The sequence below is a fragment of the Pelodiscus sinensis genome, chromosome 7 (genome assembly GCF_052426305.1).
Source record: "Pelodiscus sinensis isolate ZL-2025 chromosome 7, ASM5242630v1, whole genome shotgun sequence".
NCBI lineage: Eukaryota > Metazoa > Chordata > Testudines > Trionychidae > Pelodiscus > Pelodiscus sinensis.
This window is the reverse complement of record NC_143058.1, coordinates 38,348,748-38,361,150: the sequence shown is the minus strand read 5'-3', so window position 1 is coordinate 38,361,150 and position 12,403 is coordinate 38,348,748. Positions and strand designations below refer to the sequence as shown.

At 39.1% G+C, this 12,403-nt stretch overlaps 1 protein-coding gene across 1 annotated transcript in view; it reads left to right on the top strand.

The window, feature by feature from the left end:
• The window catches only part of SLC38A11 (solute carrier family 38 member 11), a 39,883-nt gene extending 31,290 nt beyond the window's left edge, over nt 1-8,593 (top strand). Inside the window, exons 9-12 of the mRNA XM_006137331.5 lie at nt 103-264; nt 2,518-2,630; nt 3,286-3,417; nt 7,978-8,593. Of these exons, the coding sequence (XP_006137393.3) occupies nt 103-264; nt 2,518-2,630; nt 3,286-3,417; nt 7,978-8,226 (656 nt within the window). The 3' untranslated portion in view covers nt 8,227-8,593. The remainder of the gene's footprint in view (nt 1-102; nt 265-2,517; nt 2,631-3,285; nt 3,418-7,977) is intronic.
• The last annotated feature ends 3,810 nt before the right edge of the window (nt 8,594-12,403 follow it).

Genomic DNA, 12,403 nt, shown 5'->3' with positions numbered 1-12,403 from the left:
TTATGCTATATTTCCACTATCCTTGAGCCCACAAGCTTAGCATGGTACACATTTTTTATTTTTAATGAAACATATGTTTTTTACTTGCCATGTGTGTTTCAGCATTCGTTTGCCATCATAACAGCTTTTTAATCTATGGCTCTTTGGAAGAACCCACATTGAGTAACTGGTCTCGCATCACTCATGTGTCTGTCTCACTCGCTCTATTTATCAGTGTGGTGTTTGCTGCATGTGGATATGTGACTTTTACTGGCTATACAGAAGGTAAGATACTCTCCACATCTATGGTAAGGCTTAGCTTAGCCTTCTGACACTTTTCACCCTTTTTGTTTGAGATCAGTTAACTCCTTGCAGGATGGAGAGAGGAGGAAATGCCAAGATGATCATTGTCTTTTTGTTTATGTTTGAAAAGGAATGCCCGGGGTTTATCCTTTTTACCTAATAGTAACAAAATAAGAAACTAGCCCAGGGTCTAGGCTTGTGGAAGATGGTGTAGACTGAGGAGAGGAGCCCTGTTGGTGGAAAGTCCATGCCAAGAATATACATTAGCACAGAATTGCTTCTTTCTGTTGGAAGGATTATATGGGATTAGCAAAGTACAATAAGCAGCACTGCCCTGGGTTAGTGCATGGCCAGAGTGGATGGGAAATATGATCAATGCACATAAAAGCTTAAAAAGTTTCCATGCATCTCAGCAAACTCTGCTGGCAGTTCTCTTATTGTGGCTAACTTAGAGCTGTTTCCCATCCATCACCTGTACTCTTTCTGGATGAAATGCCCCCGATTGCAGGTGTCAAGGATGCCACTGACTGGTATGACTGACACACGCCTGGGCCTGCAAGAGCAATTCTCTGTTCAAGAATTGAGCGTCTCATGGGGAAAAATGCATTCCTTGTTACTGAGGCAGAGAAAGTGACTATAAGAGAGTGAGGAGAAAGCTTCCCTTCTAGTAACTAAGGGAGAAGGAAGATGGTAGGTGGAGGATGCAACTTTCTGTGTAGTATTCCTAAAAACCATAAAAAAATTACCTTGAGGCTCCTCTATCTAAATGAGCTTACATTTTTCATATGCAACATTCAGGTGTATATATATTTTTAAATGCAGCCTATAAAATTAATGTCAGAAATGTACCATAGGAGTCTCACTATATTTCTAATAGATATTTCTAATAGATTTTGCGTCCTCTCTCTTTCTCTCTCTCTTTCGGAATGAGTGAGGAGAGGCAGGTAAGCATTAAGGGAGAAAGAAATGGGATAAATACATTGTTGTTTCTCAGGTCAGCCAAACACAATTTTAGAGACATTTCTTCAGTTTCACATTTCGTTTACAGTCCAGTTTAAAGCGGTAAGAGGTTTGTCATCTACATATTTTTGTAGCTGAGAGCAGTTTTTAGTTATGCTCAGAGTATGGGATTTTCACTGATTTCCTCTCCCCTCATCCCCAAATTCTTTATCCAAGAAAGCAGCTTACTTTAGTTATTGCTTATACCCAGCTTTCTAGGTGGACTGACTGAATACAGAATGACTAAAATATATTTCAGGACTGGGAAAATCATACCTCTCCATTTTGTGTATGTGTCTATATCTATATCTATATCTATATATACACACACACACACTATATGCACTGTAGTATATTACACACGAATGCCTCTTACCATCTATCTTTTTCACCAGTTCCCTTAGTCTCGTCTTTCTCCAGAACAAATCTGGTTGTTGAGCTCTACTGGAATCCTAAAAGTAGCAAGTCTCATATAGTATAATAGAAATCAGAGGCAGAAAAGACCATTTAGCTATAGTCTAAAGATTTGTTAATGTTAAATTGTAAGTGAATCATTCAGCCTGAACTAGATCCCATGGTCATCTTTCCCCAGGTCCTTTTCTATAATCACTAAATAAGGTGTTTGTTTGATTGTATAGCAATATTGTAGTAAACTGATGCAAAAGGAATTATCAGTTAATAATCTATATATTTACAAAGGGCTTTGTTGAAATTCCCCAGCATAGTATTGCAGCTGTGATTGGATCCTGTAATATGAAACACAGGAAATTCAGGTCTCTAGCTGTATCCATCTAGTCTTCCTTATGTGATTGTTCTTGTCCTAAGAATAACAAAAAGGAAATCTGTTTGTTTTAATGAAATATTTTTGTCTAAAACTGTCATACTTGAAAAAAAACACACCAGCAACACCATTACAAAGTAATTTAAAAAACAAAGCTGCAAAGAATAGGATGAAAAGAGGCTTACCCCTATAATAGATGTTAGATAGATAGGTATTTCAAGTGGGAATGATCTTGAGAACACAAGAAATAATAAAAATGCTGTTATTATCAGTTGTTGACATGTAATTTATGATTATCTAGTCATAATTTTCTGACATTTCCAAAAGTGGGTCAGAAGATCTCAAATATTTGTATACAGTTATTCTAGTGATTTACCTCTCTATTTGCATAAATGTAAGTGTCAGCCACAGTTGTCATGAGATTGAAAATAATTTCATTTTTCACTTTTCTGTAGGAGATATATTTGAAAACTATTGCAGAGATGATAATCTTGCTACATTTGGAAGGTTTTGCTATGGAATCACTATAATCCTGACTTTCCCCATTGAATGTTTTGTGACTAGAGAAGTGAGGCATTTATTTCGTTTTCCATGTTTTTAATTGTGTGATTAATCTGTAAAAAATAGTGTGTGATTTGCCCTAATTTCAGTTTCTGACTAATCTTATGTAAATATTAATATCTGGTGATCTAGTGCATGCTAGCTACAGCATTTAGTAGCTATTTCTTATGGTTTCATAAGATTAATATTGTTTTCTTTAATAGTGCTGCTTAAATTCTCAGTATGTTGTATTGGAACTGGCACATGGTGAACTTCATACGGTATACTAGGCAAGAGGTAGTTGCAACCGATTGGGGAGAGGATTTATAAGAAAGTAGAGAGTGAGTCCTGGATTGTTTCACTGTATTCTTGCTATTCAATTAACGTGAAATCTGTAGGACCGTTTCTCTTTTTAATAAAATACTTTATGGTGAGAAGAGCACAACTGTGTCTGAAGATATAGCAAAGTCAAATGTTGGAGTTTTTGCATAATTGTCATGAAATAATTTCTGAGAAAGTTGAGATCTCACTGAAGTGAAGAATCTGAGATGGTTGAGAGCCATAACATTCTCATCTGCTCCTTTGATTTGCACTATAAAACATAGCATATAGAGTATGAACCATCCTGCTTGTTAATTAAATAAAGGACCAAAACAAAGTTACAAACTGTGTTTTCATTTCAGGTAATTGCCAATGTGTTTTTCAGTGGGACCCTTACTACCATTCTCCATGTTGCTGTGACAGTAATTGTTGTTGTTGTAGCCACAAGCATATCTTTGGTGTATGATTGCCTTGGAATAGTTTTAGAACTGAATGTAAGTGTATCTAATGCGCCATTCTTCACTAAATCACTCTTTAATATAAATGGAATTCTAAACAAAAAAAATCTACAGTATTCTTTTAAATATAATATAGTGTTAATAGTGTCTGAGAAAGAAAGGAATTATTTACCTCCTCAGAAGATAAGGTAAAAGAAGAATGTCCTGAAACTAAGGAAGAAAAGTTCAGGACAGTTAATCAGAGAACTTTCAGACCCTTCAAGAGTAAATGTACAGTGAAATAGAAAGGATGTGGCTGATGGCAATTAAGTACAGGTTGGATTAAACAGTTGAGTACAGTGGGACCTATGTAATGTGTTGACACTTGCTGTTAGGAAATAATTAGAGTTACTGCAGCATAGAGGATACCGCATGTTGAGTTACTACATCCCCTGGCCATGACTCTTCCCAAGGTAGTGTTTGCTTTTGAGCCTGGATTACTGTCAAACTTTTGACAGAAGGGAGATTGCAACCAATTTCTTCCACTGCCATTGGACTTTCCACTTGGGTCACCACCTGTGCCTTTATTGTGGGAAGGCCAGAGTGTAGGGGCCCAAAACTGACCTCTTAGGAGGGAAAATATATTTCTTGCAAAGTGTCATCCCTACGGGTATGACTAGACAACAGGGTTTTTTCAAAAATTGGCTTTTTCTTTTCAAAAAAACTTCACCTGCATCTAGAATGCCGTCACGTTCTTTCGAAATTAAATCGAAAGAATGAGGCGGTTTTTTCAATAGCAGTAAGCCTCATTTTAAAAGGAAGAACGCCATTTTATGAAAGAGCTCTTTCAAAAAAAGGCGTTCTTGAACTCAAACGGGGCTTTTCGAAAGAGAGTGTCCAAATTGCCTGGGTGCTCTCTTCAAAAAAACAGATAGCTTTTTTGAAAGTCACGTGGCTGTCTAGACAATCTCTTTCGAAAGAGGCTTGTAGTCTAGACATGACCTCTGACTTGCATACTGCTGAAAATTGAAGGCAAAGTTTTCAAACTCCCCTGGACTCAATTTAAAGACTGGACAAAAGAGGCAGCAAAGTCCTGAGGCTCCAGGATGCCACTACTGCAGCATTGGCTGAAGCTCTAGGTCTTTAAATAACCTCTGAAGCCCCAACTAGGCCAGACTGAGCAGTGCTGAAGGACTGACTGGGAGAAGCTAGCCTCTCCTCTTCCACCTGAGGCCTGGGATCTGGAGCTGTACTTCACTTTGCCCATTATTGTCTAAAGACCCAAGGACCATCAATTTTGTCAGCAGCTCTGAAGACAGATAATTACATGTTTCTTGTCTTTAATACTTACTTACACAACACAAAGTATTAAAGACTGAGTAACAGAGTGGCTGGCCCATTAAGTGAAACTGACCTCAGCGCTCCTGTTCCATATGACATGTTCTCATATTGGCCAAATAAGAGGGCATGGTGAGACTCACTGAGAATCAAGAAGAATGAGTGAATCAGAAGTGAAGCAGAAGAGAATGTCCAAAAAAAGAAAGTGCCTCCTAGAAGAAAGTTAAAGGCAGGAGAGTAGCAAAATGGATTTGCTGCTTGGTGTCTCTAAAACAGAAAGCTAGGGTCAGATGGCTAGAGAGGGCTGAAGGCAGGAGCAGTGGTGGCGGGAGTTGCCTTTTGACTCTAACCAGAGCAAGGGTCAGAGAGGACTAAAAGAAGGGAGAGTAGTGGTGGGGCATACTTGATAGCATCTCCTTCCTGAACAACTGGATTAAAGGAATGGTTAAAAAAAGAATAATCCTAGCAGAGAAACTGTGGGAGTTCATGCAGGGAGGAACAGGGTTACAGCCCAGAAGGAAGGGAAGGGATGACTGTCATGGTAGAAAAACTCAGGACAATCAACAGAGTGTGGGTGTGGTGACAGATGCTAGAATGGGGTACATGCAGGGGTGAAAGTAAAATTTCTTACAGATACTATCTTATTGCCACCCAGTTCCCTGCCAGCTATTTAAATAGCTCCCTGCTGGCTTTTGTCACAGTTCAGCCAGCAGTTGCAGAGCTGCGCACCTGGGCGCATCCGCTTACTTTCATCTCTGGGTACATGGCCCAGCTAAGTGTTCCCTTTGGTATTTCTCCCAGCGTTGCTTGTTTAGCATCTGTTGGTTACATTCATTCCAACAGTTGTCTCCATTTTAGGTTGTGTGTATGAAATTCAGATATGTAGAATTCATAATAAGAATTTTCTTAAAGTGTAGATTTTCTTTATTGTTACAGAAAGATTTATCCTTTGTATAATTAACCTGATATAGTGCTATTTTATTAGACTAAATTAATACGTTATTGAGGCACTGCCAGAGAACATCAGTTCTACTCTTACCACGCTTAGTAAATAGGTATGATTAATTGAGGACCTTTGTACTTTTTTAATAATCTTTCATAAAAGTAAGCATTCCATAAATATAATATTGTCCCTTACAGACCAAGCAGTTATCCAATATTTGAATCCTTGCCAGGTTGTTTTCATTGGGGGAAGAAACTGAAGTGAAGAGAGAGTCTGGTATTTATTTGATGCAATCTTGTCTGTTGACAAAAATGCACATAAAGTCCTATTTCCCTGAACGTAGTAGAAACAAACAGGAGACAGTTCCCTTGTTCATAAAGCCCAGTGTGCTTTCTCATTATTATGCCTAAAAATATTTCTATCTCTTGGCTTCCTCCCAAGCACTCTGATCACCACTGCTTTTCTTGCTGTTAGCTCACTTTCTCTCTGCTTCTTTTAATCCATACACAGATATAGCCGCCAATAAATCAATTCCCTGTACTTTCAGTCAAGCTTTAGGAAAGCCCCTTGGGATGCATAGCTTAGCTTCTAGGTCTTTCCATGGTTGTCCATGACTAGGACAATTACTTCTTATTTCAGCTATCTCTAAGCAAAAGGGTCATTTAATTACTCTATCATATAGTCTGAACGAAGGGTGTGTCGTACGCCCATCAATTTCTCCCAGGTCTGTAACTGCCAATAAAACTACCCACAAAAGTCTCTCTCTCTCTCTATCTATATTTTGTGTGTGTCCGTACGTCCTGCAGGATGACTGAATGATGTCATCACATCACTCTACATCCACAGGAGCCAAGCCCCAACCACTCCCAGGTTTGCCCTTCCCAGGGATCATGTGCAGAGGTGGGACTGCTGCGCTGCATCCTGCATCCCCAGCCCTCCCCTCCCCAGCAGCCAGAAGAGAGTTGTAGCTGCTGTGGCCTCAGCCCAGCCCTCCCCAGCGGCCGCGGGGTGAAGAGCAGGGGCTGATGCAGCCTCGGCGCTGGCCCTGGCCCTTCCTGGCAGCGAGGGGTGTGGGGGGGAGGGGTAAGAGAACGGGGATGATGCGGACTTGGCCTCAGTGCTCCCTGGAGGCTGGAGGGAGAGCTAGGGCTGCCTGGCGAGCATAGCGAGCAGGGGGCGCAGCCCCTAGTGATACCGTATATTTTTGTAAGTTTCTAAGGTGCTGCAGGACTACTCGTAATTTTTAAAGAAAATGCAGATGAATGAAACAAAGACATACAAAAACAAACACGTGGATTACTATACCCACTGCATTCTCTCTAATGAATACATTTATGGATTCTCTTATTTGTAATTAATGCAGGCTATCTATTAAGAGGATTTCAAGTTCCAAAATTGTGCACAGAAATGCAGAGCTCTCTGAGGGAAAATGATGCATGGCTGCAACAATGTTCTAGCCTGTACTGTTGCTTACTTAAGAAAATACTTCACTACATGCTTAAACCCATCCTTCTCCAGGACAGCACTTATGTGCTGGAATTGTAGTTAGTCCCTTTTAAAGTTCAGCACATGCGTAAGAGTTGTCCTAAAGAGGAATGCTTCCTTGAATCAGGGTCCTTGTTTGGCAGCTCAAAAATATTGTTCCGAGTAGGTGCAAGTTCAACTCCTGCCTGATGTTTATCATGTACAGGAAGCTTTTCTTTGTTTTGTTGAAAGGTAAAAATTATAAGGAAATCCAAGTTGGTGCTTTGTCTTAGTGCATGAAAAAACTGTAAGATGTAATGAATAATAGTATCCCTTTATATTTCTTCTAAAACCCTTTTAGGAAACATTCCTAAATATTTCATATGATAAAACAGAATCGTAGAACACTAGAACTGGAAGGGACCTCAAGAAATCATCAAGTCAGGAGCAAAGCAGGAGCAAACATCATCTGGATCATTCCGGACGGATGTTTGTCAAACCTGATCTTAAATATCTTCAGTGATAGAGACAAAGCTATTCAAAATCTGGGATTTACTGTACTTCTGGAGCTGAAAATTTTCATGTAATTTTGGCTTAATAGAAAGCAAGCCCATACAGGGTAAAATTTCACCCTGTTACAGTAAAATGAGCACGTTGTAATTGTTTCCTTCATCCTCAGACATTTCAAATTATAGTGCAGACTCCTTTGTAGTCTGTGTGGGTTTTGGTGATTGAAACCACCCAGAAGAAAAGCCACTAGTCTCATTTCATTTCATAGGAAATTTTTTACAGATCTAATCACAGCTGTTTAACTATAAACTAATTACAACTATATGTGCTTAAGGGTTTTTTATTTTGTTTCCTCCTCCCAGGGGATTCTGAGTGCTACTCCACTTGTTTTTATCATCCCAACAGCATGTTATCTGAAGCTGTCTGAAGAGCGATGGAACCATTCAGATAACCTCATATCCTACCTGATCCTTATTGTTGGTGTCATAGTGATGACAGCTGGATTTATTATGACCATCTTGCATCCCCAAGAATGCAGCCATGGAAAAGAAATGTTCTACTGCTTCCCTAATAATGCCTCTCTTTATAACAATACACTTCCACCTTTTTAGCCAATTTGCCAACCCTAAACCTAATGGTCCTGTCAGTCAGTAAACCCCTAATTGAGACAAAGTTCTCTTATGTGTTCATACTAAGAATCTTAAACGGTACAACTATGTTCATATATCTTGTTTTATGCTATTATCCTTTTGTAGATGAGAATTAACCTTTGATTTTTAAGATTGTGAAGTGCTTTAAGGGGCATTACATCAAACCTGACTTCAGTAGAGCCCCACTAATTTACATGGATAGCTTGAAACCCAATTGCAAAGGATGGAATTTTGCAAATTAACAAGTTAGTAATCAAACACAAGCTTAGATTAGGCATGCCAAAATGTACATGCTCTAGTAATTTAATAAAAGGAGTTTTAGTTTTAATTGCTTTTGATAACACTTCACAGAATTCAGGTTGAATCTCTTTGGTCGGGCAACATCTGTGGTCTGGCATGATTTTCATTATCCAGATGTCTACTTGTTGTGGGTGTGACCAAGTTTTGTGCTGGCCTGTAAAGTTTATTTACAATTTCCAGTCCTGGATCTCAGTGTTTTGTGTTGTTGTTTAGCTCTCATTTACCCCCTAAATGTCTTCTCAGAGCACAGCAAGTATCGGTAATGCTGCTAAGCGTAAGCATGTTTTTTGTGCTTTATCTACTTAATTCTTTGTGGCAGTACGGAAAATTTTTTTTAACACTAACACTTTGTTATGAAGAGAGCTGATAAGGTGTTGACTTATACGGGGTGTATCGGTACAGTTTTATGTTAAGTAGAATTACAGGCACTGTTCCATTTATTCATCTAGCGAAATTTAAAAAAAAAGAGACCCATTTGCTACAATATTGACCTCCCATGGTTTAGCAAATTGTCTGGTTCGGCACCTTCAGTATGATTTCATATATCCTGAAACTGTTATTAAAAGACCTAACCATACCACTCTGCTATTAAGTCTTTGCTGAGAAGTGGATCTAGCCCTATGAGCCCTATGTCTGTGAGTTGTAATGTATCTGGCTTACAGTAAACATCACCTTGGTGCAGAAGACCAATGCAAGACATGTGCACCAGTAAAGTTCCATTTAAAGTCAAAATAGGGTTTCGGTGGTACTTCAGTTGTGCACAGATTATGTATTAGTCCTCTGTATGCGTGCAGTTTTAAATTCTTCCGGTAGGGTCCTGATCATCCTCAATTCCAGTTGATTTCAGCAGTAAATACGAGGGTACGCATGGCTGTGAAACAAGTACTTGGGTCCAAATCCTTAATGGTATTTAGGCATGTAACTCTCATTTATTTCAATGGAAGTTAGGAACCTGTAACTGAGGTTCTGGGCTATAGCCTCTTTCAGTATTAGATACTTTTTTTTATTAATGCTAGATTAGTTTGTTCTGTCCATAGGAAATAGATAATGAAACTAAGTCATTTTGGAATTAACTGAGTACTAAATTTACTGAGCCTAATTGTATCACTCTTTGAATGGTTCATAAATGTTTCGTTTTATTACCAAGATGAGTCAGTCTAAGTGCATAATGCATATATTTTTAATTCATACAGTACATTATATTACAATAATTTTCAGTTGCCATCTAGACATATATGTATGTTGGCACTACAGGCACTTTTACTGTAATATGCTGATCCATTATTAAATTCAACCAGAATTCCTTTAATGTATCAACGTCGTGTAATACTTGAAAAGATTTTGTATTGATTTTACAGTTCTGGAATTCATCATTTTAATGTTTTTTCTGTAAAGAATTGTGCAGTTACTGAATTATATATGGACAATTTGACATAGAATGTATTTCCTTATGAAGAATTTATGATCCTCTGAAAAGAGATCAAAATCATATTGCTTATGATACCAATGACATTTGCAGTCTCATCCACTCTCTTTGATTTCAGTACACATAAAGGATCTGAATCAGAGGTGCATAGAGATCCCACTGAGCTGATGAGGTTACTTTCAGGGGTACTTTACAGGATGTGGCCCCATTCATTTAAACTGCACTGCTTCGTATAATGTGTTTTTGATCCTGCACCATTAAAAATAATGGGAATTTTCTCTTGATATGAACTCTATAACTTTACATTACACAATCATTAGTTAGGTTAGAGGACTTTATTTGTGAGGTGCAGGGAATAATATTAAGTGCTTGCCTTTCATCTATCTTTCCTTAAAATTTAATCACAGTTTGTACCATCAGTGAGAGATGTCACTTCTATCACCTGCTTAAGCTAATTGTACTTAAAAGCTGGTTTCAGAAAGATGATTTGTCTTTTACTCCCTCTTGCCCATGAGGTCTCTCTCCAAGGCTATGATACATGTTCCCCCTTCTCTTTGACATAATCTTCAACTGGTAATGGCATGAACAACTAAAGGGAGCATGGAGGATTAAAATAAAAACCCATGAAGACCTACTAAACTGATTATAGGAAATTAAGTTTTTATACGATGTGTATTATATTCCTAGTCTAGCTAATTTCTAGTTTTGATTATTACTTGCATCAAGATTACCTTTAAAAATATTGTTACTGCTAAATTCAGAAACTGCAAATGAGCCTAAAAACATGAAGCTGCAACCTTTATAATGTTGAGGAGGTCATCTAGTAGGTAACACCAGGGCTGGTGGTAGCACTGCCTTCCACATGGGGAAGTACAGGCCAGATGCCTGTCTCAGAATATAGTGCCATAGCCAGCAGCAGTGAAAAAGGTGGCTAGTTGGAGTGCAACTAGAGAGACTGAGGGCAGGTCTACACTAGAAGTGCTACATGGGCACAACTGTGCCACTGTAGCGTGTCTGTGAAGATGCTCTGTGGTGACAGGAGAGAAATGTGTTACTAGGTCACAGATGGTCCCTCTTTGCTTTCACAGCTAACAGTGGTTCAAACATTTTCTTTACAAAGGACGGGGTGGGGCAAGGAAATCTCCACACTTTGTGATCTGTGTTTAACAGCTTCTCTGAAGAGATAGAGCCCTAACAGAACAAAAAGGATTAGCGCTTATTTATTTTTGTAGCATACTGAGAGCTTTTGTGAGAGGCGCAACACATTTGCCTTGGCACAGGGTGTTGCTGTACTGACCACTGCACAAAATGTATTCAAATTCAGCACTGGCTGTCAGAGCCCCATGGAAACCTACTTAGTAATTAAAGAAGGCATGGAGGGGGAATCACATGATGGCTGTCTGCTTGCTGTCATCATTTCAAATGAATTCTTTGAAGTCTTTTTGAACAAATTGACAAGAAGCTTCTGTTATAAAAGTTATAACTATTTGCCTGGATAAGATGGAACAATTAAAGATGAATAGCAGGGAGAAAAGTTACAGGAAAATGTGGCCGCATATTTAAAGCACTTCTGTCAATGATGGGCTCTAAAAGCTTGCCCTTAGCCTCACCTTGGTGTGCTGTAGATATTAAATGAGTAAGTGCTTCCAATCAACACCAGGGAATAGTTGCAGGCTCTAGTCAGTCCTGGCCAGAATGGTCTGTCAGATACTGCCTGGTTTAGAACATTATCTACCATGGAACAGACAGAGAAACTAATAGAAGCATCTGGAAAGGATACAATAATATCTGGATGCACAGGAAGAATGTGCATACCCCAGACATATAATTATACACATTCATTGCTTTTCCTACAGCCATCTCTCTATTTTATCTTTTCACAAAAGAACTGTCTTATAAAGCTGTGACATAGAGGCCTAGTGGTTTTAATGGGTTACTGTTCTTTACAAGCTGTCCTGTCCCCCATCTGACAAACTCAGCATATCTAAGACATTGCTTTCTTACTATTTGTCCATGCAGCATCGCATGTGAGCTGTCTGCTGACAGCTTATGGCTTGTTAATACTCAGTTGTTCTGAGATGTGACACTGGATAACATTTAAAGAATAATGTAAGTATATTAAATTAAGCCCAGGGGTGACAACAGCTTCCCCAGACAAAGTGTGGTGGGACCTGGCCTAAGTAAGAAAGGGAGGGACCAGGATAGAGCCAACCCTCAGAGTTGCACTTAGCATACAGTGTGGTGAATTAAAGGGCCCTGGGACTCCAGCCGTTGCCAGAGTGGCAGCAGCTGGGAACTCTTGACTCGTTTGAATCGCCAGACCCCAGAGCAACTGCCCTCTTTGTTCCCCCTTCTGCTCCCTCTCAGTGGGCCTGACTATGCCTTATGGTTTTGGAGGGAATGTGAGTCACC